General features: G+C 43.4%; 1 protein-coding gene across 1 annotated transcript in view; it reads right to left on the reverse strand.

The window, feature by feature from the left end:
- LOC103249888 (core histone macro-H2A.2) overlaps positions 1–25,167 on the reverse strand; it is a 59,147-nt gene that overhangs the window by 32,795 nt on the left and 1,185 nt on the right. The window contains exon 2 of the mRNA XM_008048510.2: positions 5,152–5,382. Coding sequence (XP_008046701.1) covers positions 5,152–5,323 — 172 coding nt within the window. The 5' untranslated portion in view covers positions 5,324–5,382. The remainder of the gene's footprint in view (positions 1–5,151; positions 5,383–25,167) is intronic.

Below are 25,167 nucleotides of genomic sequence, written 5' to 3' on the forward strand. Positions count from 1 at the left end.
AGGACAGTCCCAGTCCAGCTCCTGCTGCCCTGTCCCCATCTCAACTTTCACCCCTCCCATTTCCCAGATCTGCTCCAGGCACAGTGGAAAGGATCACACACGTCCTAAACTTGGGGTCTTCCCTCTTATTCCCCACCTCCTCAATCACTTATCCTGGCTCAACCCCTCCCCACCTGAATGTAGCTAACTCCTACTAATTCCCCACCTGGTTGCCCATGAGACTCATTTGAAGGAGCTTGTAAGAATCCTGATGCCCAGAAAATATCCCAGAATGTCTTGGCGGGGCAGGGGTCAGATGTGGGACCCAGGCATCAGGATTTGAAATCAACTGACTTGAGAAAAACCAGGGTTGAGCACCTGGTTTAGGTCTGAACAACTCTTGCTTTATATTAGGCAGCCCTTCCCTCCACCCACACTTCCCAAAGCCTCCCTCACTTCCTGCCCAACATACATCTCATCTTACAGCGAGTATTTAATGCTTGTCCTGCCTGCTAGGCTGTAAACTCAGCAAAGGCAGGCCCAAGCCAGCTAGTTTTCTGCTGTATCTTCAAGGCCTGTTCCAATCGAAGTACTCAGCCAAGATTTGATTCATGAATATGAAGGTCATCTCAAGGGTGACGGAGCCTTCTCCATCTTAAAACCCTTTCCCTAAATAAAATCAATGGCTGTCCCTTCAAAAAACAAACAAACCAAAGATGAAAACCCCCCATTTTACTTACTGAGCAGTGGCTTGCAATTCCACTAATATGATTCATTTCTTTGGATTAAAACTCCTTGTCTCATTAAAATGCAAATTCGGCCTGAAAATACACCACCTTAATGGAATTAGTCATTTATCCTTTGTCCTGAATGATTTTATCAGCTCTTAATAGAAGGGAAAGGAGAAGAATCACCATTTATTGAGTGCATCCCAAGCACCAGGCATTTTACATACATTAGCTCATTTGAAAGGGGTTGAATGAGCTAGCTCTGGAAAACGCCCAGTGCTCAGAGAGGTTAAGGTAACACAGCTGGTAAACTGGTAAGTCCAAGGCTGGGTGCAGTGGCTCATGCCTGTAATCCTAGCATTTGGGGAGGCCGAGGTAAGAGGAGTGCTTGAGCCAGGAGTTTGAGACCAGCCTGGGCAACATAGTGAGACCTTGTCTCTAATATATACATATATATATATATACACATAAATTTAAAATTATATATACATGGTGACATATGCCTATATAGTCTTAGTTACTCAGGAGGCTGAAGCAGAAGGATCACTTGAGCCCAGGAGGTCGAGGCTGTGGTGAGCCGTGATCATGCCACTGCACTCCAGCCTGGGTGACAGAGTGAGACTCTGACTCAAAAAAGTAAAGGAATATCAGTAAATCCACATTTGAGCTGACACCTGAGACTGTGTTCTTTCAACTCCCATCTGTGTTTAGAGGAGAAGGGAAGGAAAGGACACAGAGAGGACAGGCTTGGGTCTCAGAACACCAATGTCACCTCCTCCTTCTCGTGGCCCAGATAGGGCTGGAGGCTGAGCCTGGCCCAGGGGCAGAAGCATTCTTGGCAGTGGCATCCTTCCAGCTGCTCATCCTCTCTTCTCTTACCTCTCCAACCCGTCGTATAGATGGCCCAGTTACCGGGACTTACTGTGTGCATTGACATACACATACTCAACAAATATTTGTTGAATGAATGAATGGATGAATGAATGAAAAAGTAAGGTTGTTTCATCTCACACATCCGAACCAAAGAATAACATGCCACCGATTCAAAAAGCCTAATTCTGTATATGTGCTAAAGTTTAGACTTTTGTCTAATGGTGGCACAGGAAATACTCAATTACTTTCGTTTTACAAACATTAGGGCAGTGTAGTATAGTGTACATGGAGTTGCAGTCCCTGGAGTCAGAGGTCCTAGCTTCCCATTTGGAGGCTGTGGGATCTTTGAGTCACTCAGCATCTTCCAGTCTCAGTGGATGACAAGGACCTAGTAGGTTTTTTTTGGTCTTTTTTTTGAATCGGGGTCTCACTCTGTTGTCCAGGCTGAAGTGCAGTGGCACGATCATGGCTCACTGCAGTCTTGACCTCCTGGGCTCAGGCAATCCTCCTACCTTAGCCTCCTGAATAGCTGGGACTACAGGTGCCCAACGCCACACCCAGCTAATTTTTTTTTTTTTTGAAGTCTCACTCTCGTCACCCAGGCTGGAGTGCCGCGCATGCTCACAGCCACTGCAGCCTCAACCTGCTGGGCTTAGGCGATCCTACAGATGAACATCACCATGCCCAGGTTAGTTTTTTATTTATTGTAGAGACAAGGTCTCACCAAGTTGCCCAGGCCGGTCTCAAATTCCTGGACTCGGGCAAGCCTCTCACCTCGGCCTCCCAAAGTGCTGGGATTACAGGCCGAGTCACCGCCCCAGCCCCAGCTAATTTTATATATATTTTTTTGTAGAGATGAGGTCTCGCTGTGTTGCCTGGGCTGGTCTCAAACTCCTGGGCTCAAGCAATCCTCCTGCTTTGGCCTCCCAAAGTGCTGGGACTGCAGGTGTGAGCCACCATGCCCGGTCCTACTAGGTTGTTTTAAAGCATCGTAAGCTCTTCCTCCCCTCTTTGAGCCAGGAGATTTTTGTATCAGACTCCTGGGTCCCAGTTTGGACCTAGGGAATAAGACCTTGGGGTGCAGCCTGGAACCTGCAATCTAAATAAGTATTCCCCGAGTTTTTAGACTTGTGGCTAAAAGACTGCCTACAATCTTCCTACTCAGAGTGTGAGCCCTGGACCAGCACCACCAGCATTACCTGGAAGCTCATGAGGATTGCAGTCTCAAGTCCTACCCAACCCTTGTCAACAAGAGCCCCGGGTGACCCCATCTGAAAGGCACTGTTCTACAACACCTGCGGGGACTGATTTGCAGAGCCCTCCAGCCTCTTCCCAAACTCCTCAAGGATCAGAAAGGCTTCTAGCCCAGGAACAAGCCTTTCATTTCACAGTAAAGAGGGAGGCCTAAGATTCGAGCTTCCTTTTTTTTGAGTTGGAGTCTCACTCCATCACCCAGACTGGAGTGCAGTGGCTGCTCTGGCCACCGCAGCCTCGACCTGCTGGGCTCCGGCGATCCTTCCACCTCAGCCTTCCAAGTAGCTGGAACTACAGGCGCGCGCTACCACGCCCGGCTAATTTTTGATTTTTTATGTAGAGATGAGGTCTCGCCAAGTTGCCCAGGCGGGTCTCGAACCCGCGGGCTCAGGCAATCCACTCACCTCAGACTCCCAAAGTGCTGGGATTACAGGCTGAGCCACCGAGCTCAGCTGATTCGAGCTTCTGATGGAAGCTCCTGGGGAGAATGTTTCCACGTGTGGATCAAAGCAATGCTTTCATCATTGCATGCTGATTGGTGAGCGACAGGGACTAACAGGGCAGAGCAGGACTGACTGTTGAAAAGTGGGAAGAAATTGCTCTTAAGGAGAGGAGCCAGGGGACAGAAGAAGGCCCTAGCCCTGCCATACCCCAGGGCTTTTCATGCTGAGGGGGCTTGGCTTCTGGAGGAGGGAATAGATGTTTGGGGAGATTGGCTTTTTTGTGTGTGTTTTTGTTTTTGTTTTTCAGAGACAGGACCTCACTCTGTTGCCCAGGCTGGAGTGCTGTGACACAATCATAGCTCACTGCAGCCTTGAACTCCTATCCTCAGGCGATCTTCCAGTCTCAGCCTCCCTAGTAGCTAGGACTACAGGTGGACATCATCATATCTGGCTTATTTTTAAAATTTTTTGTAGATATGGGGTCTTGCTATATTGTCCATGCTGGAATACAGTGGCATGATCATAACTTACTAGACTCAAGTGATCATCCTGCCTCAGCCTCTTGAGTAGCTAGGACTACAGGTGTGTGCCACAATGCTTGGCTCCTTTAATTTAATTTTTTATTTTAATTTTATTTTTTAGTTAGGGTCTCACTCTGTCACATAGTCTGGAGTGCGGTGGCATGGTCATGGCACATCACAGCTTCTAACTCCTGGGCTTAAGCAATCCTTCTGCCTCAGCCTCCTGAGTAGCTGGGACTATAAGTGCATGCCAGCACATCTGGCTAATATTTGCTTTTTTTTTTGTCGAGAAGGGGTCCTGCACTGTTGCTTAGGCTGGTCTCAAACTCCTGGGCTCAAGCAACCCTCCTGCCTCAGCCTCCCAGTGTGAGTCACTGTGCCTGGCCTTGGCTTATTTTTAAAAATTAAATTATTTGTAAATACTGGGTCTTGCTATGTTGCCCAGGTTGGTCTCAAGCACTTGGCCTCAACTAATCCTTGGGGAAGTTTGCTTTCTAACCCAGTGGACTTCCCAAGGGACTTGACCTTGTTAAATTTGTTAACATTGGGCAAAGTTAGAGACATTGTTGTTCATGGCTAAAATGACTCTATAAGGAACTAAATCACACTTATTTACATATACTTTTATCTATTTTATTTGTATATATTTTTAAAAGCATCCCTAATATTATAAAGTTTGGTTTCTGTTTAACTATGACATAAGAGAATGACAACAGAAAAGCCAAATTGAAAGTTAATCAAACAGATAAAGAACACACACAGCAAAAATCTCATTTCTTAGTAAAAAAAAAAGTTGTAACAACAAATATGGAAAAAAGGTTTCCTATGTCCCCTTAGTAGACAGAGAACCATGTCAGTAAAGAGCAACATTAATATGTCACCTCAGCTTCATGGAAGCACCTGAAGAAGTTTTGGATATTCAGATAAATATTATTTATGGACACAGAGTCCTAGTTTAAATGCACCAGGAAAACTAATGCTTCATAAGCAATTTGTAGTAAGGTGTAGACCCCCTTTTACAAAATGAATATCAATGCTCCTGTTCTTCCTGCAGTTTCTCTTCTTTGGGAGCCTGGAGATTTTCATATTGCTTAAAGCAGGACACTTTTTTTTTTCAAGGCTGTTCTAGAAGAGTCACTTACTTGACTGTGGGTTCTTTGCCTTCCATGGCAATCATCTGTCCTTCTTATGCCAAGGAGGCCAGTAGCAACCCTCCTGTCACCACCCACAGTAGCCTTGAGCCAGCCACAGAGGAATTCAGAGCATCCCTTGCCAGCCCGTGAGAGGGACCCAGGGGTGGGGGTGGGGATGAGGATAGGGAGTGGGCGACCTCTTCATTACTGTCCCCATTACCTGCCAGATACTCAATGACTGCTGCCATGTAGACAGGGGCGCCCACGCTGATCCGATACTTGAACGTCCCTTTTTTCAGGTAACGCATCAGCCTCCCCACTGGGAAGATGACACCCGCCCTGGCTGAACGGGACAGCTTGGACATTTTCTTCTTCCCGCTCCGGCCTGACATCTTGCCTCAATTTCCCTCTCAGCTTGCTGACGCAGTGGCCTCCCGGCACGAATACAATGCTGAAAAAATAAAGAAGGCAAGGTTGAGAAAGGGTGGTTGGCAAACAGCTTGGCACCGTGGTGTGGCCCTTGGGTGTGGCTGTGACACGTCTGACTGTCCGGTGGAGGTAGCGGAGACCTGGCTGCTACTGCAGGCTGCTGCAGGCAGGGGTTGGGCATGGGGTCTTTGAAGGGCATCGGCAAGGCCACCCACACACATCCCTCTGCCACCAAGCCAGCCTGACCACAAGAGGAAAGGCTAAAGAAAACTGTCACTGAATAGGGAAGTCGTGGTGCTATGGTCTGCTGAATAGTGATGCCCAAAGCTGTCCATTTCCTCATTCCTAGAGCCTGTGGATGTTACCCAGTATGACAAAGGGACTTTGCAGATGTGGTTCAATTGAGGATCTTGAAATGGGGAGATTATTCAGGATTATCTGGATGGGCCTGATGTAATTGCCAGGGTCCTTGTAAGAGGGAGGGGATCAGAGTGAGCAGCAAGAGATGTTAGGACAGAAGGAAACGGATTCTCCTCTCAGAGTCACCAGAAGGAACCAGCCCTGACAACAACTTCACTTGAGCCCAGTGAGACTGATTTTGGGCTTCTGGCACCAGAATTGTAAGAGAGTAAGTATGCATTGTTTTAAGCCGCTAAGTTTGGGGTAATTTGTCACATCAACAACAAGAAAACTAATACAATTTCTTTTTGTCCATATGGCCATGCCCACTATAATGGTTAGATTTTACAGACAACTCAGAGCTCATGTGTATTTCTCAGATGGAAACACCTTTTTGAATTCTCTAATAATATAGTATTTTTTTTTTTTTGAGTTGAAGTCTCACTCTGTCGCCTAGACTGGAGTGCAGTGCTGCGCTCCCGGCCACTGCAGCCTCGACCTGCTGGGCTCCGGCGATCCTTCCACCTCAGCCTTCCAAGTAGCCAGAACTACAGGCATGCACTACCATGCTCGGCAAGTTTTTCCTTTATTGTAGAGACAGAGGTCTCACCAAGTTGCCCAGGTGGGTCTTGAACCTGCGGGCTCAGGCAATCCACTTGCCTGGGCCTCCCAAAGTGCTGGGATTATAGGCTGAGCCACCGAGCCCGGCCTAATAAAGCATTCTTAACAAAGGAAACAGGCTGGAAGAGGCGTCTTATGGAATATGCTAATGTACAGTAACCTAACGTAGCAAATGAAAAGCCACATGCAAGTTGGTCTTCTGCTCCTTGGAATGGAGAGTCCAGGATGCGTCTGGGGAGAAACTTCAGAGTCAACACAGAAAGGTGACTTCAGCACAAGGCACCAAGAGTCGTGTATTCACTGTTCTTTTTTTTTTTTTTAGTTGGAGTCTCACTCTGTTGCCCAGACTGGAGTATAGTGGCCGCTCCCGGCCACCGCAGCCTCGACCTGCTGGGCTCCGGTGATCCTTCTGCCCCAGCCTTCCAAGTAGCTGGAACTACAGGTGCGCGCTACCATGCCCAGCTAATTTTTTGATTTATTGTAGAGATGAGGTCTCACCAAGTTGCCCAGGCAGGTCTTGAACCCATAGGCTCAGGCAATCCACTCACCTCAGCCTACCAAAGCGAGGGATTACAGGCTGAGCCACCGAGCCTGGCATATTCACTGTTCTTAAGGAAACTCCCTATTATGTGAAGATAAAATAATTACCTACATCTGGACAGAGGCTTTGTAAGGCTACCTGAAAATTGGGCTTGCTCTATTGAGTACTGTGACCAAAAAGTGGAATATTTTCCAGTGTAAGTAAAAGCAAATTATAAAGGTAAAAAAGCAGGAAGAGGAAATAGACATTTTCTAGGGAATGTGTTAATATATCAAAGCTCTCTTCCCCAAGCGCAATGGCATTCTCAGGGGCCATTTTCTCTGGAGATGAAAGATGAGCAAGTCAGAAATAAATGGAAATTGGTTCTGTCCCTTGACATTGGTTAGGTCATCTTACCAATAGCCAAGATGGCAAAGGAAAGGCCAAGAAAGTGACTAAAATATAATGGAAGAAAGTGCTCAGTGAATGCATGGCTAATATGGAACAGACACAAAATGGATCTATTTAATCTGGATGAGTGACCATAGAGTTTAATTTTCTAAAGTATCCGATAACTCCATTATGACTGAAGAGTTTAAATAAACACTCTGGAATTAGTAAAATACCCTACTCTCAACACCCACTTATCCCCGAGGTGAATGCTGTGAGTTTCTGGCATTTTATTACATACATTACTTGCATTATTTTTAAATGCCCATATATACTTACTACTGTCCAATTTTATATGTTGTTTTGCCACTGAAGAATGTAGGTATTCATCAGTTAAGTACAAGCAAAGGTGAGAAAAGAGACTTAGAATATTATCTCTTGGGTAGTAAGGTACGGGGATAAGACAATATTGCTGTGTTGTTTTATCACGTTGTTTCTTCTTTTTTTTTTTGAGTTGGAGTCTCACTCTGTCATCCAGACTGGAGTGCAGTGGCCGCTCCCGACCACCGCAGCCTTGACCTGCTGGGCTCGGTGATCCTTCCGCCTCAGCCTTCCAAGTAACTGGAACTACAGGCGCGCGCTACCACGCCCGGCTAATTTTTTGATTTATTGTAGAGATGAGGTCTCGCCAAGTTGCCCAGGCGGGTCTTGAACCTGCGGGCTCAGGCAATTCACTCACTTCAGTCTCCCAAAGGGGCGGGATTACAGGCTGAGCCACCGAGCCTGGCTGCGTTGTTTCTTCATATGGAAGAAACAAGATCTTCCATGTTTCCTGGGCCTCAGCTGTCTGAGGCTGCTTGCTCTCATAAATCTGAAGACAGAAGCTCTCTCTTTGAGGAAGCAGGCAACTACATATGAGGTGCATAATTATCAATAGATGTTGAAGGAGTTTGGGTTGGGAATCAGTAAATGTATGGAGCTCCAGGGGACAGGGGACGCGGACAGCAGTGTTAAGTGGTCCCTGTCCTTACACAGCATGTTTGCTAGTCAGGTGGTGGTGCTCAGAGTGGAGGTAACTCTTGATACAGGGAAAGAGCCCAGGGCAGGGAGCAGGAAGCCCAGGGCATGGCCTCACTTATACATCTCTACAGTCACGTGCCCCAGAATGACCATCTGTATGACGTTGGTCCCGTAAGATTATAATGGAGCTGAAAGTTCCTACCACCCAGTGACATCTGAACCGTATAGTGCAACGCATTATTCACATTTGTGGTGTAAACAAACCGATTGCATTGCCAGATGTGTAAAAGTCTAGTACCTACAATTATATAAGTCCATAATACTTGATAATAAGTGCCGATGCTATTGATTGATTGATTGATTGATTGACTATACTATACCTTTATCGTTATTTTTGAGTGTGCTCCTTCTACTTACCAAAAAAGTTAACTATAAAACAGCCTCAGGCAGATCCTGTAGAAGAAGTCATTATTATTACAAGGGATGACAGCTCCAGGTGTGTTATTGTCCCTAAAGACCTTTCAGTGGGACAAGATATGGAGGTAGATGACAGTGATATCGATGATCTTGACTCCGTGTGGGCCTAGGCTAATGTGCATATTTGTGTCTTCGTTTTTTAACAAAAAAATTTCAAAAGTAAAAAAAAAAAAAATTTAAAAATAGAAAAAAGCTCATAGAGTCAGGGCATAAAGACAATAATTTTTGTGCAAATGTATTTGTGTTTTATGCTAGGCATTACTGCAAAAGTAAAAAAGCTTTAAAAAGTTGAAAAGCTCAGCCTGTAATCCCACGCCTTTGGGAGGCTGGGGTGAGTGGATTGCCTGAGCCTGCGGGTTCGAGACCCGCCTGGGCAACGAGACCTCATCTCTACAATAAATCAAAAAATCAGCCGAGCGTGGTAGCGCACGCCTGTAATTCCGGCTACTCGGAAGGCTGAGGCAGAAGGATCGCCGGAGCCCAGCAGGTCAAGGCTGCGGTGGCTGGGAGCGGCCACTGCACTCCAGTCTGGGCGACGGAGTGAGACTCCAACTCAAAAAAAAAAAAAAAAAAAAGGTTATGAAGTAAGAAATGTACGGTGAGCTAATTTATTACTGAAGAAAAATATTTTAAAAATAAACTTAGTGTAGCCTAAGTGCACAGTGTTTCTAAAGTCTACAGTAGTGAACAGTCATGTCTTAGGCCTTCACATTCACTCACCCCTCACTCACTGACTCATCAGGGCAACATCCGGCTTTGCAAGTTCTATTCACGGTAAGTGCCCTGTACAGGTGTACCATTTAAAATCTTTTATATTGCATTTTTACTGAACCTTTTACATATTTAGATATGCTTAGATACACAACAACCCACCATTGTGTTACGACTGCCTACAGTATTCAGGACAGTAACATGCTGTACAGGTTTATAGCCCAGAAGCAATGGGCTCTACCCTAGAGCCTAGGTGTGTAGTAGTCTATACCATCTGGCTCTGTGGAAGAGCACTCAATGATGTTCACGCAATGATGAAATCGCCTGATGACACATTTCTCAGAACGTATCCTTCCCTGTCTTTAAGCAATACATGTGGTTATGTGAGCTTCATATGTCATTCAATTGGGCCTCAGTGGCCTCATCTGTAAAACAGGGGAGGTGGTTAATTGATCCTTAAAGTCATTCTGGTCTTAAACACCCCGATTTTTCTGAAATGCACTTGCAAATGATTTTGGAAAGAAGCTTAATCCCTTTAAGAAGTCGGTTCTAAAGAGTTAAGAGCCTATGCAGGCTCACAGAGATGCATTAGTGACTCCACTAAGCCAATTATGTGCACTTTTCAGTTAATGGTAAGTGGGGTTAGGGGAAGATTAGTAAGTATGATCGCCAAGAAAACCTCCTGAAAAGCTTGTCACAGGGTGAACGTGTCCTGTGCATATGGTGTGTGCTGGCTGGTCCTAATCTCTCCCTATCATTCTCCCACTAGAGAAAGATGCACAAAGTACAAATGCCACAAGGGCAGGAACCTATGTGCGCCTGCACACACACACACGCGCGTTTTTTTCCTCAAACAAAACAGCTAGAGAGTGACTAATTGTGCGGGACTAAGCAAGTGACTTCAGGGGACTGATCCCTAAAGGACTCATAAAGATAAAATAACCAAGTAAGGAAAATCAAGGTGAGATCAGGTAGAGAAACATATCAGCTGCGAATTGTAAAAGGGTACCTAAGCATAGGGATCATCCTGAATATGGTACTTTATGACACTGCTGTCTTTCTGTGGCTTCCAGACTTTCCTCTAGGTGAAGGCCTTAGAGGAAATCCCCTAGGTGGGGGATGCAGTTCCATTTGAAGTCTAGGCGGGAGATGGGTTGACTTATGCACAGGCTCCAAATAGGACTGCAAAGTTCTTTGTGACTGGGGAGTCCATCTTTTTAGACAGTGTTCAGATCCCTAACTCCTTGGCCCTCCTGGAGAGTCAGGACTGTGAGACCCCTGTACCTTGTCATAAGAATCAGGCCACATCCAAGGACCCCTAGGGGAAGCAAGGAGGGGCTGATGAGAGCTGACATATTACATCTATCAAAATCAACAGATAGAAGGAAGTGCGGTGCCTCTTGGATCACTCGAGAGAAGACCCTGATTTCTAAAGACCACTTGCCCTCTAGCCTTTTCTGGACTCTGCCTGGAATTTTAAGAAATGATAATCCTTAACTTTCTTCTTTTCCAGTCTATTCCTTCCTCTAACTCTAGTCAGTCTTGGAAAGTCAGGAGTTAAAAACTTGAACAGAGCCGGGCTCGGTGGCTCAGCCTGTAATCCTGCGCCTTTGGGAGGCTGAGGTGAGTGGATTGCCTGAGCCCGCGGGTTCGAGACCCGCCTGGGCAGGCGAGACCTCATCTCTACAATAAAATTAAAAAATTAGCCTAGCGTGGCAGCGCGCGCCTGTAATTCTGGCTACTCGGAAGGCTGAGGCGGAAGGATCGCCGGGGCCCAGCAGGTCGAGGCTGCGGTGGCCGGGAGCGGCCACTGCACTCCAGTGTGAGCAACAGAGTGAGACTCCAACTCAAAAAAAACCCCAAAAAACAACTTTAACGGGTTTTTATCTGCATTCTGTGAATTTGAGTCTGGTGTAGGTCTACCTGTCTAAAGAGAAAAGAATCATTGCAACTTGAAAATCTGTTTCTACCAGGCTAATACTTCAATGTTTACATTTATGTACTTTCTGCTGTAAAACAATTTTTCTCTGATTAGGCAAAGCTTATGGACTACTATACGTTATTTCTGTTTACATGTCTGGGGAGAGAATATGGCTGGATGCAGCCCTTCCCATCTGAGACACACTGTGAGGTTGCCCCCTGGAGGCCACATCAGGTGGCCCCATCCTCCGGGCTGCACGTGGGGTACTGAAGAAACCAGAAAAAGCCCAGGTCTGCAATGTTCTTATCCTTTCCTAGTAGAGAGACCAAGGTATATAGTCTCATAATTACCAAAGCATTTTAAGCGCCTTAACGGTGGGAAACAGTAAAATAAAATCCCGAACTCGGGGAAAAGAGAGAGAATGAGCTGCCTGCTCATTTGCTTTCATGCCCAAGAACATCATGGGTTTTGTGTGTGCTGGGGGAAGAGAGCTATGCAGACTCTGTTGTTTTAGGATTTATTTCTAGGATCGGGTTTAAAACTCATTAATGACACCAATGAGTTAGATTTTACAGATAAACACCGGGTAAATATTAAGTTGCCGTACTGACTCAGACACGGGCAATAAACCCACACCAGACTACTCAAATAACTACCGTATTTCACTGATTTTACGATGCATTTAAAATTTTTTTTTACTATCTCTAGAAATCGATATGCATCTTGCTATCTATGCCATCACAGATTTAATGAAAGACAGCATTTATGGAGCATTTATTCTTGAGTAAGAAACTATATTAGATGTGGAATATACATGAACTTGTCCTCAAATATTTTCCCAATGAAGTTGTACGACAGACCATAATCAAGTTTCAAATACATGCTGGAACCTTGATTCCCAAACTGCGCACCCATGTACCCTGGGGGCAATCAGTGAACCCACTGGGAGCACTGCAGGAAGGTTTAAGCTTTTCAGGTAAACAGCAATACTTGCCCTCTTTTAGGCCCCTCCACTACCAGCTCACGATGGTTTCATTTCAGCAGTAGATTGCACGATTGTACTATTTTTTTGTATTATGCCATTTTTTTTCAAAGCTGGGTTTTGGGCTATTGCTATAATTAAAAGCAATGTGGAACAAGAAATGAGTATGGCAGTGTCCAATCTGATTCCAAGATTTGAGAACCTGGGCAGTGCCCACCAGGTGCACACATTCTATTTGTAATTCACTGTGGTTATTTGAGAATGAAATGGACAGATTCCTTTCCTTTTAAAGTGTATTATTTTTTTCAAACAGCTAGTACAATGTTAGGACATACATACTTACAGAGTGGTTTGGACCTAATCACTTAATGAATGGAATTGACCAGCTCTTCTTCTGGCTTAGTGGTGTGGAGAACACATGGTGGACACACTAAGGACTCTGAATTGAGAAAGTTCAGGAACTTCTGTGTTAAGGCCCACTACCAACAAGCTTAAAACCTATACTTTTGTCTTGCTCAAGGTCACCCTGGAGCAAGGAAAATAAGAAAGCAATACCTGCACATAGTAAAAAATAAAGCAAAAAGGTACAGAAATACATCAAAGTAGAGGCAACAGTCTCCCATTTCACCCTTTCTACCATCAATCTCATGTCCGGCAGCAACTATATGCAACAGGTTTTAATTTTAGTTCTGGTGACTACCTCCAAAATTCGAAGGATTATACCTCTACTTCTCAGTCAATTTTCACTTTTAGACTGAGAAGACAGTCTCCATCTGTCCTAAGAAGGATAAGAACTTACCTTTCTCCTTCCTTTATCAATTGTTGACAGTTACATTTTCATTTTTATTTTCCTCCATTCATTACCTTGGAAACTTTAAAGAACTCTGTACCCTTCAATCTCCATTTCTCACTCCATCAGCTCTGGGCATTATTTCTCATGCCATTGTCATATGAGATGAAGATGTGAGTACCCTCATCTTTCCCTGGTCCTCTCCTCCCTACTTCACCTCCCTAGCTCTACCTCTGTCTTCTACACTTCCCATTGTCTTGATTTGTAACATGTGCTTTGTCCTATAATTACAACAAAATCATCTGCATTTTATCTCTAGGTTTATTTTGAAAGCTAAATGCCAATAGGCAGCACTTATGTGATTAAGAATTTTAAAATGTTGTTCCTTGCAGAATCAAGTGCAGTGTAGCATCACAGTTCCCTCTGTGGTCGGGTATTGGGATCCCTGTGCCCTTGCATCAAGAAGAATGAATTTTCTTCGTTTTGAAAACCTGTTGTGCAAAACCGTTTTACTTGGCTTCACACATTTTACTTGTGTCTTTTTTGCAGAGCTTCCCCTCCAAGCCTTGAAGTTGTTAACTGCGATGAACTGTCATTATGTAGAGTAGTTATGTCCTACAAAGTAGCTGGAAACACAGAATTAAAAAATTCTGAACCATTTTTCCTAAGGGAAATATGGGGTTAGATTCCTGCAAGTCTCTGGTCACAACATTTTCATCAGCTGGTAGGTGCTTCACCTTGTCTTCTGTGTGTTTCTGTTTAAAGGCATCTTATTTAATAGATATTGTTGATTCACGAACATTGAACTCATGGCCAACAGTATTAGAACTCGTGCCTGAACATAGCTAATCTAACACATGCATTTTCTCCAGGAGACATGTCACAGCCTTCTTGTGCTTAGGAATGCCAGACTGAACATCAGCACTACAGCTGGGGGCCATTTTTAAGCAGCAAAATCACCAATAATAATAATAGTAATAAAGGGTACAATTAGGCAAACAATATGGCACTAATTAGAGCATGCAAAGGGCATTTGTTTACCTTGTGAGAGCAAGGTAAACATGAAGGCGGCGTATTTCTTACTTTGACCTAGTTGGTGCACTTGGGGTGACTAAAATTTTTTGCTGTTCTGTGTAGGTGCATGTCCTCGAATGACCACAATAATGCATTAAGTATGATTTTGGGGACTACAAATACATTTTACCAAGTAGGCAAATTAATAAATACAGAATCCATGAATAGAAAGATGAACTGTAATTTTCTGTGTTCTTGAGAGAAGAAAAATGCGCCTTTATCATATCCGCAGAATCACTCAGCTTCTCAATCATATTATTCTTTGCAGAGAACTTTTAGCAGAGGGCTTATTCCCAAAACCCTCTGATCTCCAGCTCCTGTTTTGGAATGGAAGTTGTTTAGCCAGCAAGGCATTCCGGGATCGGTCTTCCCGTCCATCCTTGCTCCTATAACTTCCTCTTTCTTGGTTTTCTCCTTTGTTTTATTTGTATCCAACTGATGCAACTCTTCAAAAACAGAACAGGGAAGTAAACTTTGTTTTCTTTCAATTAAGAACTCAGTTGAGTAATCTTTGGATTATTATTTAGTAGGGTATATCTTTTTTAGCATCAAAATAATTTTGCTTCAACATTTTGAAGTCATTGCTGCTTGCTCTCCCACTCCCTTTGCAATCCGGCTCAGCACTTGGCAATAAATTGGTTTAATAAAAAAAAAAAAAACCCATGTCTTTCATAACTGAGGAATTGTTTTTTCTGTTATGTATCGATTATCCTCCCGCTGCCCCCAATTCCTTCATTTCTCCCACTTCTCCTTTATTTGTCTCTTACCTGTAACTAGATTTCCTGGATTGCTAATAAGTCTGTTTGCTGTGGCTTTTCTTATATTTCTCTTTGGTCTTTTCAATATCTAATTTTGGTAATCATGTTTTCAATTTTCAAGAGCTCTTTGTTGTTCTCAGGTTATTCCTTTTTTAAATAGCATCCTGTTCTTTTTAGGAAAGTACTATGTCTTCAGATCTCTCTCAAACTCACTAGAATGTGTTAAAGTTATCTTCTGTTCTCTGAATTGATTTGCCAGGCTGTTGTTCTATTTATTTATTTTAATCTTTCCCTTTCGTGTTGACTTTTCTTACGTCTGGTGATCTTTGGTTATGCATTCATATTTAAGAATGAAGGACAAAGTTTATTATAAGAGCTTTCCTCAATCATTATTTGGTAGGCATGCTTCCTGTTTGGGGACCTCTGGGTACATGTGCAGGACATACCAATTAGCAGACATCACTTTAGGGTACCTGGTTAGGAACTGAGAACCCCTAAATGCCAGAATTAGGGAGCTTTATTTTGTGGAGCCATATCCATCCTAGAAATTCTACATGTGCCCTGTAGTTGTTTGATTGAGAGGAACCCTAAGATTGTTCACTTGAGGGACAAACACCAGATTGACAGAAACTGTTAGGAGCAGGGGAGGGAGAGAGGACAATTCATGTAGTTGTTCTGGAAACAGATCTTCAATGAATGCTCACTTTTCACCCTTCCCTCCTTCTGCAGACCCCTCTTAATTATTCATAGCTGTAGCGTCCCCTGTGACGTTGTCCATGTGTTCCTATGCACTTTCAATCTTCTGGAAATTTCTTGAAATTCCTCATCTGCTGATGATCAACACCAGCACCTGACCCTTTGTTCTTAAGTGTTTATTTTCTTTGTACCTCTTTGCCATTTTTTCCCCTGTGGGCTCTAGAGAAGGAGGGGTTTGAAAGAAAAGCTTATGTGCACAGTCCATCATTTTGAATGGGAAACTGAAAATGTCACTTTACTTTGACATCATAACAAACCTCATTTGTGGATTGGCCTAGAAGTGAGAATGTTGGCAAGGAGAAACAGCTCAACTGTTTTACAAACGAGTAATAATGTCGTGTTAAAAACTTTCATCACCAGGTGAGTCATTGAAAACGAACTCATTTTGAGATAATTGGAGAATATAAAATTTTGTATCAAGAGATGATATAAAACTCATTAATATAATAGAATCCAACTCCGTGTGTCTGTATTTGCACAACTGCAGCATATGGCATTCCCATAAACAGTATTTAAAATTATACAGTGATCCCAGAAGGGAGAAGTAAGAAAGAAAAAATCCTAAGCATGTGACCTTATTGAATAAACTGCTTTTGTTGAGAAACAGCAAACTTTATTTAACACACTGATCATATAAAGACAAAATTGTCTGGTTTCTTTAGACCAATATTTTCTTTTTATTCAAAGAAGTTCTTTTTCAAGTATAAAGAGCTGATAAACAGTGAACCATTTATTATTCCTCAAACAACTTCTCAACATTTTTATTTCTTGTCAACTGATGAGGACCATGACAAGCTCTCAACCAATCAGCAAGGTGGTCCCTTTGAAGCCTCCAGCATCCTGATTTAAATGACCATTTTTTTCCCTCCCTACAGTCAAGCTTCTGTAGAAAGGTTTTTTAAAAGAGAAAGCAGTCAGTAATTTGAGGATTGGGAGCTGTAATTATAGGCCAGTATGTCACAGGTGAGGTTTGATGATGGCAAAGGATCTAGAATTACAAGACAGCTTATTTTAAAGTACTCTTTTGAGAACATTCTTCCAGAAATATACAAATCAAAATGCTTTCATACATACATTATTTTGAATCTAGAGGCCTTATAGTTTTTTAATGATGGAATTGAGTTTTAAAAAAATTTAAATACTGTTTTCCCATATGTTCTTAAACATGAAATTCATAGTGTCACCTCCTAATGGACTTGTGTACTGTTTTTAAATTGCTGAAATTTATTCATTTTCAGTCCCTATGATATTTCCCTAATCTGTAGTATTGTGCTACAGAATATTTTATATTGTAAATATTTATGAAAAATGACAGAACTGCTGTGAAGCATCTTTACTCTGTCAGCTCAAAACTCTCCTTTGGGAGAATAAATTGAGATGAAATGAAATGAAACTAGGTAGGAAACAAGGGAATTCAACATAAACATATTAACTATATGTAGAAATATATCTTAAAGGATATGAAAAAAAACTTAGACAGCCTCACACCTAATAGAATTCTAATATATTTTGGTGTGTTACCCTAAGTACTATATTAAAATAATAATAGTTTGTTAGCATTATTTTGTAGCTGTAAAAACCATTTTCAGTAATACCAGCTAAATCACTTGCTCTATTACACTTCCATTTATGAACTCCAAGGGCAAATCATTACAGCACAAGTAATACTTTCCAAACCATTTTCTTTCAAGGCCACCTTTAAGTGAATGAGAATAGTCAATAATTTTATCGTCATATATGTTAAACACATTAACAATTTATAATGTAAAGAGCTATATCAAATGCAATTTCATCAAAATGACACGTGAATCAAATTAACCAAATTAACCAACCATGAATGCTAGAACCAAGCATTAACCCAATTTATTTAAATTATACTATTGGATAACAAATCATTCCCTTTAAAAAAAATATCTCATGGAGTGGGAAGCTCAACTGCCAGCACGTTCTTTGTAATTCAGAGGCAGAGGGTGTGTGGTGGGGGGCGGAGCACCGGCAGACACAAGCAGGGTGAAGTTAGGGTATTTGCTGCTCCTGCAGTGTGCTGAGACTTTTTAACAGGTTTTGTTGTCTCTGTTGAACCTGAGTGATGGTTTTATTTTTTTTAAGAGAAAAGCAGAAGTTGTTGATATATACTGTAGTTTGTTTCTTCATTATTAGCCTTATGCTATTTTCTAATATAAATATGTTTGGCCACCTGTGGTACTACTTGGATGAGAAATTGATAAAAATAATATTAATTTTCTTTGAAGCTGACTTAGTAATGCACCCCAGAAGAAAGTCAGCTAGAAGCCGGGTGTGGTGGCTCATGCCTGTAATCCCAGCACTTTGGGAGGCAGAAGTGAGAGGATTGCCTGAGCCCACGGGTTCGAGACCAGCCTAGACAAGTTGGCGAGACCTCGTCTCTACAATAAAACAAACAAATCAGCCAGGCATGGTGGTGCACACCTATAGTTCCAGCTACTTGGAAGGCTGAGGCAGAAGGATTGCCTGAGCCCAGCAGGTCGAGGCTGTGGTAGCTGGGAGCATGCCACTGCACTCCAGCCTGGGTGACAGAGCGAGACTCCAACTCAAAAAATAAAAAATAAAAAAAGAAAGTCAACCAGAAAATGAACAGTTTTGACTTTCTGAATCTATTTTTTCCACGGAAAAATAAAAAAATAAAAACAACACCCTCACCAGGTCCAGCCTGGTCTCTTCTTGTCTTTTTGCTCTTTGAGAATTGACAAATTGCAACAGTGGGCAAACTATCCTGTTTCCTCCAAATCGAATGTTTTCAAATTAGTAGTACAGTTTACTGTTGTAAGCAGAGGTTTCTTCACTTCTCCAAGCAGGGAACTGCCTTTGTCTGAGCCAAGATGAGTTTCTCAGGTGGGAGTGAGTGGACGCAAGGGTGAGGGGGTGGGGAGGTACCTTGGGAGTTGGGGGTGAGTGTTCCAGTACCAGACAACAGGTGGGCCGTAGACCCTGGTGTGCTTGATTTACCAGTGGCCTCCAGAGACATCCATGGCTGCTGGCAACTGAGGGGCCAGTTGTCTCTCTCAAAGGTAGACCAACTGACTGTGCGGGAAGCAGAGGCAGCTGTTCTCAGGCCCCTCTTCCTTCCTCCCTCCCCCTGCCTGTGCCTCCCTACCCTCCTTGCTGTCGGTCTTCAGGTAGTGGTTGTCCTGTGGGGACAAGTGATTTGGGCCTTTTGCTCCAGCTGTAGTGTTCTGTGCCATTGGCAGGCAGTGTTGTTCCCTGGTTGTGCATCTGTGGATCCCCCATAACCCTAGGACCCTGGCACATTATATCAGCTGCACCAGCGAAGGGTTGTCATCATCCCCTTTGTGGGTGAAGTCAACTAAACCTCCAGGGGGCATCATGGGTGGTAGAATGGAAGGTGCAGTGGACTGAGGAGGGGGACTCCAGTTCTGTACTGACCAGCTTATGGCCCTTTTTTTGCCTGAATAAAAATTTACAGGAGTGCTAAGACCTAAAACAGATGGAAGGGGAGCTGTTTTGGTTGGAGTGGGGAGATATGTGGGAACCTGGAAGGCTTGGTCCCCACCTTTGGTCCCTACCTTTCCTGCCTTGAGCCTTCCCGAGAACCCCTGCACCAGCTGAGCTCTGATGTCTTCTTCAACCTGCAAGATGCTGTGATCCCTGAGGATTCTCAAAATGTGACTCCTTCTAAGTCCCGCCTGTCACTTGCATTCACAGAGATGAAACAATGGGGTAGACTAAGTCACATCCAGGGGGTCTTTCCTTGGCAGTCACTATTTCATCATCCACAATAACCATAGAAAAGAAAAAAACTGGACCAGAAAAACCTGCTTTATTTGGTTTCTAGGGCTGCTTTTTTTCCACCCCAAAACAATGATCTATGCTGTTTGCTACAAAACAACCAGGTGAAAAACTCAGGTTAGTGAGGAGGAAGGGACACTTGAGTCGGTGATCACTTCATTGAAATTCTATAGCTGGTCTCGGTGGCTCAGCCTGTAATCCCGCGCCTTTGGGAGACTGAGGTGAGTGGATTGCCTGAGCCTGTGGTTTCGAGACCTGCCTGGGCAACTTGGCGAGACCTCATCTCTACAATAAATCAAAATGAGCCGGGTATGGTAGTGCATGCCTGTAGTTCCAGTTACTTGGAAGGCTGAGGTGGAAGGATCCCCGGAGCCCAGCAGGTCGAGGCTGCGGTGACCGGGAGCAGCCGTTGCACTCCAGTCTGGGCGACAGAGTGAGACTCCAACTCAAAAACAACAACAACAACAAAAAAGAAATTCTATAAGACTGCTCAATGTGGAAGTCTACCACTCCGATGGGGAACCCAAGTGAATTATCATCTGACCTAAGAGTTATGTTGCATATTGTATAAGTGATTGGAATTTACTTCTTTGTGGTCCACCACCACTATTTAATTTTGATGGTTTCATTGAGCAGTGAAACCAGCTCAAAATACAAGTTACAAAATTCTGATATACACACCATTAGTAGTACCAGCCCAGTGAACACAGGGCCTGGGTTCCAGGGTAAGTTTGATTTTATCTTATTCTACTTGTGTCCTGTTGCCATGGAAACATCCCAAATTTAGGCATCTAAACTCTATCATCAGGACTGCCTTTCATATCCAGAAACAACCCCCAAATCTTTAGTCAGATCATGTGTTGTAATTCTGTGTTAAAAAATATGGTCAAGTGTTACATAGCTCTTTTAGAATTTGCCTAGCAGGTTTTCCGGTTTTCACTGGAAACCTTTCCCCTCATATGGTCTTCTAACATCACAGTATCAGCCAGAGTAAACGTCCCTAAGCTGGTGGTCTACGCATATTTTCACACACGTTTCTGTCAAAGCATGAGAATTTTGACTTGAGTTACTTACTCCATTCCAAATCCAAATTGGCAATGCCAGTCAAATAAATCGGGCAAAGTATGATGGATGGCCAGATGGATAAATGAACAGTAAGGGCTTCAGAGAAACCACCAAATTTATCTTATTTAATACTTTGTGACAAGGCAGTTTAAAGTACAGGGCTATGTGACGCAATCTCATATTCTTTATCTTTCATTTGTTACAGTCAGATAAAATGGTGATATAAACAAGGAGTTTCGAAAAGCAAAATTTGCATGCACTAATATTAAAATGAGCATAGTCTGAGAATCACTGAAAAGCTAGGAGTGCCTTGTTCTTACCACAGGAGCATAAGGACGTAGGTCTGTGAAGTCAGGCTGCCTGGGTTGGAGTCCCTTGCGTGGTGGCTCTGGGCATGTTCTTAATCTCCTTTTTCTTTTCTGTGAGATTGGTATAGTAATGGTACCTACCTATGGGCCTGTTGTCAGAATTAAATGAGTTAATATATATAGGGTGCTTGGAATACTGCCGGGGAGGTAGTAGACATTGAATAAACGTTATGATTTATTTCCACACAAAAACCATTATAGAGAACTTTTCACGGAAGGCAGTCTGACATTTTCTTGGGCGTATTTCTGCCTATTGGTCCTTCTATTTCAAAATCAGCTACGACAATACTATAGTGCTTAAAGTTGTGTGTAGAACAACATGGGGTCTAAAACTCAGTCACATTCATTTCCCACATTGACCTTAGGAGCTAGTGTAAAAGGGTGGAAATGGCAGTTTTACTCAAGGAAAATCCGGGAGCAACAATCTACTTTGAACCCTCATGACAGCAAATACTTTTGTTTTCCCCAGGCGTGGCACTTTTGGAACCCTCCCCCCCAAACTCTGACCCCAAGCCTAATTCTATATTCTCTAAATTCCATCAGCTTGGGAATTCACAATCATTGCAATGCTGGAATCATTGAATTTCAAAAAATGATAACCTAAACTGAAATAAACTGGAGTGATCAATCACATAGTACCCTCTTTACCAATTTTAGCTACATTGAAAAGTGTGGCTCAGAAGGGGCAGTAGTTGTTGAATGACTAGTCCATGGCACACACTCTATGTGAGACCAGCCCTAGATGCAGCTCCCTTATTCCAGATTGTAGAACTCTGGTCTGGGCTGTTTCTCTGTTGCATGTTTCACCCCTACTCCCCAATGGCACCTAGTATAGTGTTAGGTACATAGCTGATATTTAATAAAAATTCTTTAAAAATGTGAATGAATACATATTTTGTTTCAAAAGCATTTTGAGTTTCCTTTTGTGATTTTTTTGGAGATGAATTATCTTTTCAAACACTTATCTTTCCCTCCAACCTAATTCCCAACAGACACCCCAGTGTGCACCCATGAGAAAAAAAAATTCCCCATTTTTCAATATTTCATTACATTCCTTTAAAAAATATCACCTTCTGGCCAAGGGCAGTGGCTCATGTCTATAATACTAGCACTTTGGGAGGCTGAGGCAGGAGGATTGTTTTTGAGCCTAGAAGTTGAGACCACCCTGGGAAACATAGTGAGACCTTATCTCCAAAAAAAATTAAGAAATTAGCTAGGCGTGGTGGCACTCACCTGTAGTTCAAGCTACTCAGGGGGCTGAAGCAGAAGGACTGCCTGAGCCCAGGAGTTGGAGGCTGCAATGAGCCATGATCCTGGCACTACACTCCAGCCTGGGAAACAGAGTGAGACCCCCAACTCAAAAAAACAAACAACCCCCCCCAAAAAAACGAAACCAAATAAACAAAAACAAACAAAAAATACCACCTTCCTGTATCATATTAGAACTAATATTCTTCTCTACTGGCTTGTTTTTTTTCCTTCTAAACACCTAATTTAAGACATTCATAGATCATAGCAGTGAAAGAAACTGAAAGTGTTTTGTTAGTTCATTCTTCAGCCTGAACCTTGGCAGGCCAGGCCAGGCCTCTCAGCCTTTAAAGGAAGTCGACATATATATGTTGAGGAAAGAGGAGAAGGTAGCTAGAGCACAGTGTCTGCTCCAAGCATTCTTCTACCTGCCGTGTTCTCATGCCCCGTCTCCATCCAAATTCTGCTACGTTCCTTATGAAGCCAACTACAATTCCCTCCCTTCCCGTCTAAAATTCTGTTTTCCCTTTAGAATTTGTTGTAGCATTCTATTTGTGACTTTCATTACACATTATTAATTGTTTTTAAATTATTAGCTGTATTTAGTTATCCATGCAATATATACATCAATTCTAATTTTGTAGCATTTCAAATATCATAACAATGGTTATGAGTGGATATGAATAATGACATGACTAAAGCCCTTCTTGACAAGTCCTCCAGGTTACATTTTCTGTCCATTTATGCATGCATTTTTACTTATAGAAAGTTATAGGCTTATTTTGTTTTTACATCAATAGTACCATATAGTAACTACTGATCTGCAAATTACTCTTTTCATTAATAGTGTATCTTGGTGACCTTATTACATCTCAGCATATATAGACTTGCTTCATTCTTTTTTACTGCTGCCTAATATTCCAGAAGACAGATGTAACAGTTAGCCATTCTCTACTTATGGCTGTGAGGCTGTTTTCAATTGCAGAACTACCAAAACTCTGCAATGAACATTCTTATACATGTTGAGCTTGTGTACGCCTGCTTCTTTAGGTTGCATTCCAAAAAATGGAGTGTTGGGTCACAGAATATGCACATTATTAATTAATAGTGCCAAACTTCCCTTCAAATAGGTTGTATCAAATTACACACCTGTCAGCGCTAGAAGAAAGTACCTGTGTTCCCATCAGGTTGCCAACATCACCTTTTACCTTGTTTTACCTGCGCTGATATTTTATAACCCAGACTTGGGGTGGTAAGCTCTGTGAGAGCAGGGCCTATGACTCTCTCATATCTTCTCTCATTTCTTTCCCCATCCAGAAGTGTTTAAGAATTGGCGCTCAGTGGGTGTTTGTTGAATGATCTCTAACCACAAGTTCATCTCTGTGCAACACACACTTTTCAAAAGCATTGACAGAGATTGCATCTGACTTGGACATTATTTCTTAAGAATGAAAACCATTCTTAAGAACGTTGGTTGAATTTCTGCACATCCCTTCCCCTGAACAAGTTACAGATATCTTTCATTGAAAGTTGCCTGAAACAAGATTCACCTCCTGCTTTGCTGGCAGGAGGCAGTGAAAACAGATGTGGTTGTCTCAGACAATAGCTAGCAGGGTGTCCCACCCACTGGGAAACAGCAGACCAAAGGCGCCTCAGAAACCCTGGGAACTAGACGGAGGGCAGAATGGTGAGGGAGAACGGTCAGAATCTTTGGGACATTCTGGATCCGAGGAGATAAATTCTTTTATAGAATTTTGAAACAGAGGAAATCATTAATAACGTCTAGAGTCTGGACATGTCGAAATGAATGGAGATGTGGTGGGGTAGGAGAAGCCAGGGAAGAGGAGAACTGGGCATGTTGTAAAAGGAAAGTTGGATACAGCAAAGAGGGGTTTTAAAGACGTGAATTCAGCGATTCAAGATAAACTTTTCCACGAGGCAGTGCCTTATTTATTTATATGATCATCATGGACTAAAGCAATTCTAAAAATCAACAGCACGGTTCCAAATCTTGGCGCTCTTAACATTTAGTTTGAAAATAAGAGTTTTAAAACGGATGGAGAATTACGTGTAGTTTTGAAACAACATAAATGAAGATAAATGCTCGCTCTTAATCATGTTTTCTTTTTCTCTCACCTATTGAACCGTTTCAGTAGCAACTGTGCAGCCCAGTGAGGGTACAATTGTATTTCAAAACAAACACAAATGAGGAAAGTGAGGAAACCATTTGCCACGGTGGATTGATCGCCCATGGGGGCTCCTGGGGTCTGCGTGCCTTAGAACTGGGCCCTAGTGTTGAATTCCTCTGGGTTGGGCAGAGGCTGGACTGACACCTCACTCCCTGGGGCTGTTGTAACAGGGAACTGCCCTCACAATCAGGGCTGCAGAGCCGTGGCTCCCATGGCCCCCCAACCCCCAACACTCAGGGACGCGCGCTTTGGTTTCTCAGCTCATTTCTCCTCGTCCCTTTCATCCCTTCACCCCGGGCCGTTGCAAAAAAACCCCCAAACCCGGCAAGGACCAGGCCTAAACCAGGCCCACGGTGGCCCACTTCAAGAGACAGGAAACTCCTATTGAAGGAGGCTTCCTTGGCCCTTGGGGGACCAATGCCCCTTTGGCCATTGTTGTGAAGAACAAAGAGGGCAGGAGCTGAGGGCGCCCCCACGAGGATAGGCGGGGGAGAACACCCACGGGGGCGATCCGGAGGCCGGCACTCGGGTGCGCCGGGACTGCGGGCGGGGCGCTGGGGGAGGCAGGGCTAGACCCCACCCGCGGCGCCCCGCGCGCGACACGCGCCACGTCCGGCGGCCGGCACAACCCTTTCATGCGCCGCAGCCACTTTACTTTGATTCCCTTTTCGTTATTATTATTGTTATTTTTTCCCGCGCAAAGCAGGAGCCGTCCTGCTCGGGCGAGCCACG

This window comes from Carlito syrichta, unplaced genomic scaffold (genome assembly GCF_000164805.1).
Source record: "Carlito syrichta isolate Samal-C Ts95f unplaced genomic scaffold, Tarsius_syrichta-2.0.1 Scaffold47093, whole genome shotgun sequence".
Classification (NCBI taxonomy): Eukaryota; Metazoa; Chordata; class Mammalia; order Primates; family Tarsiidae; genus Carlito; species Carlito syrichta.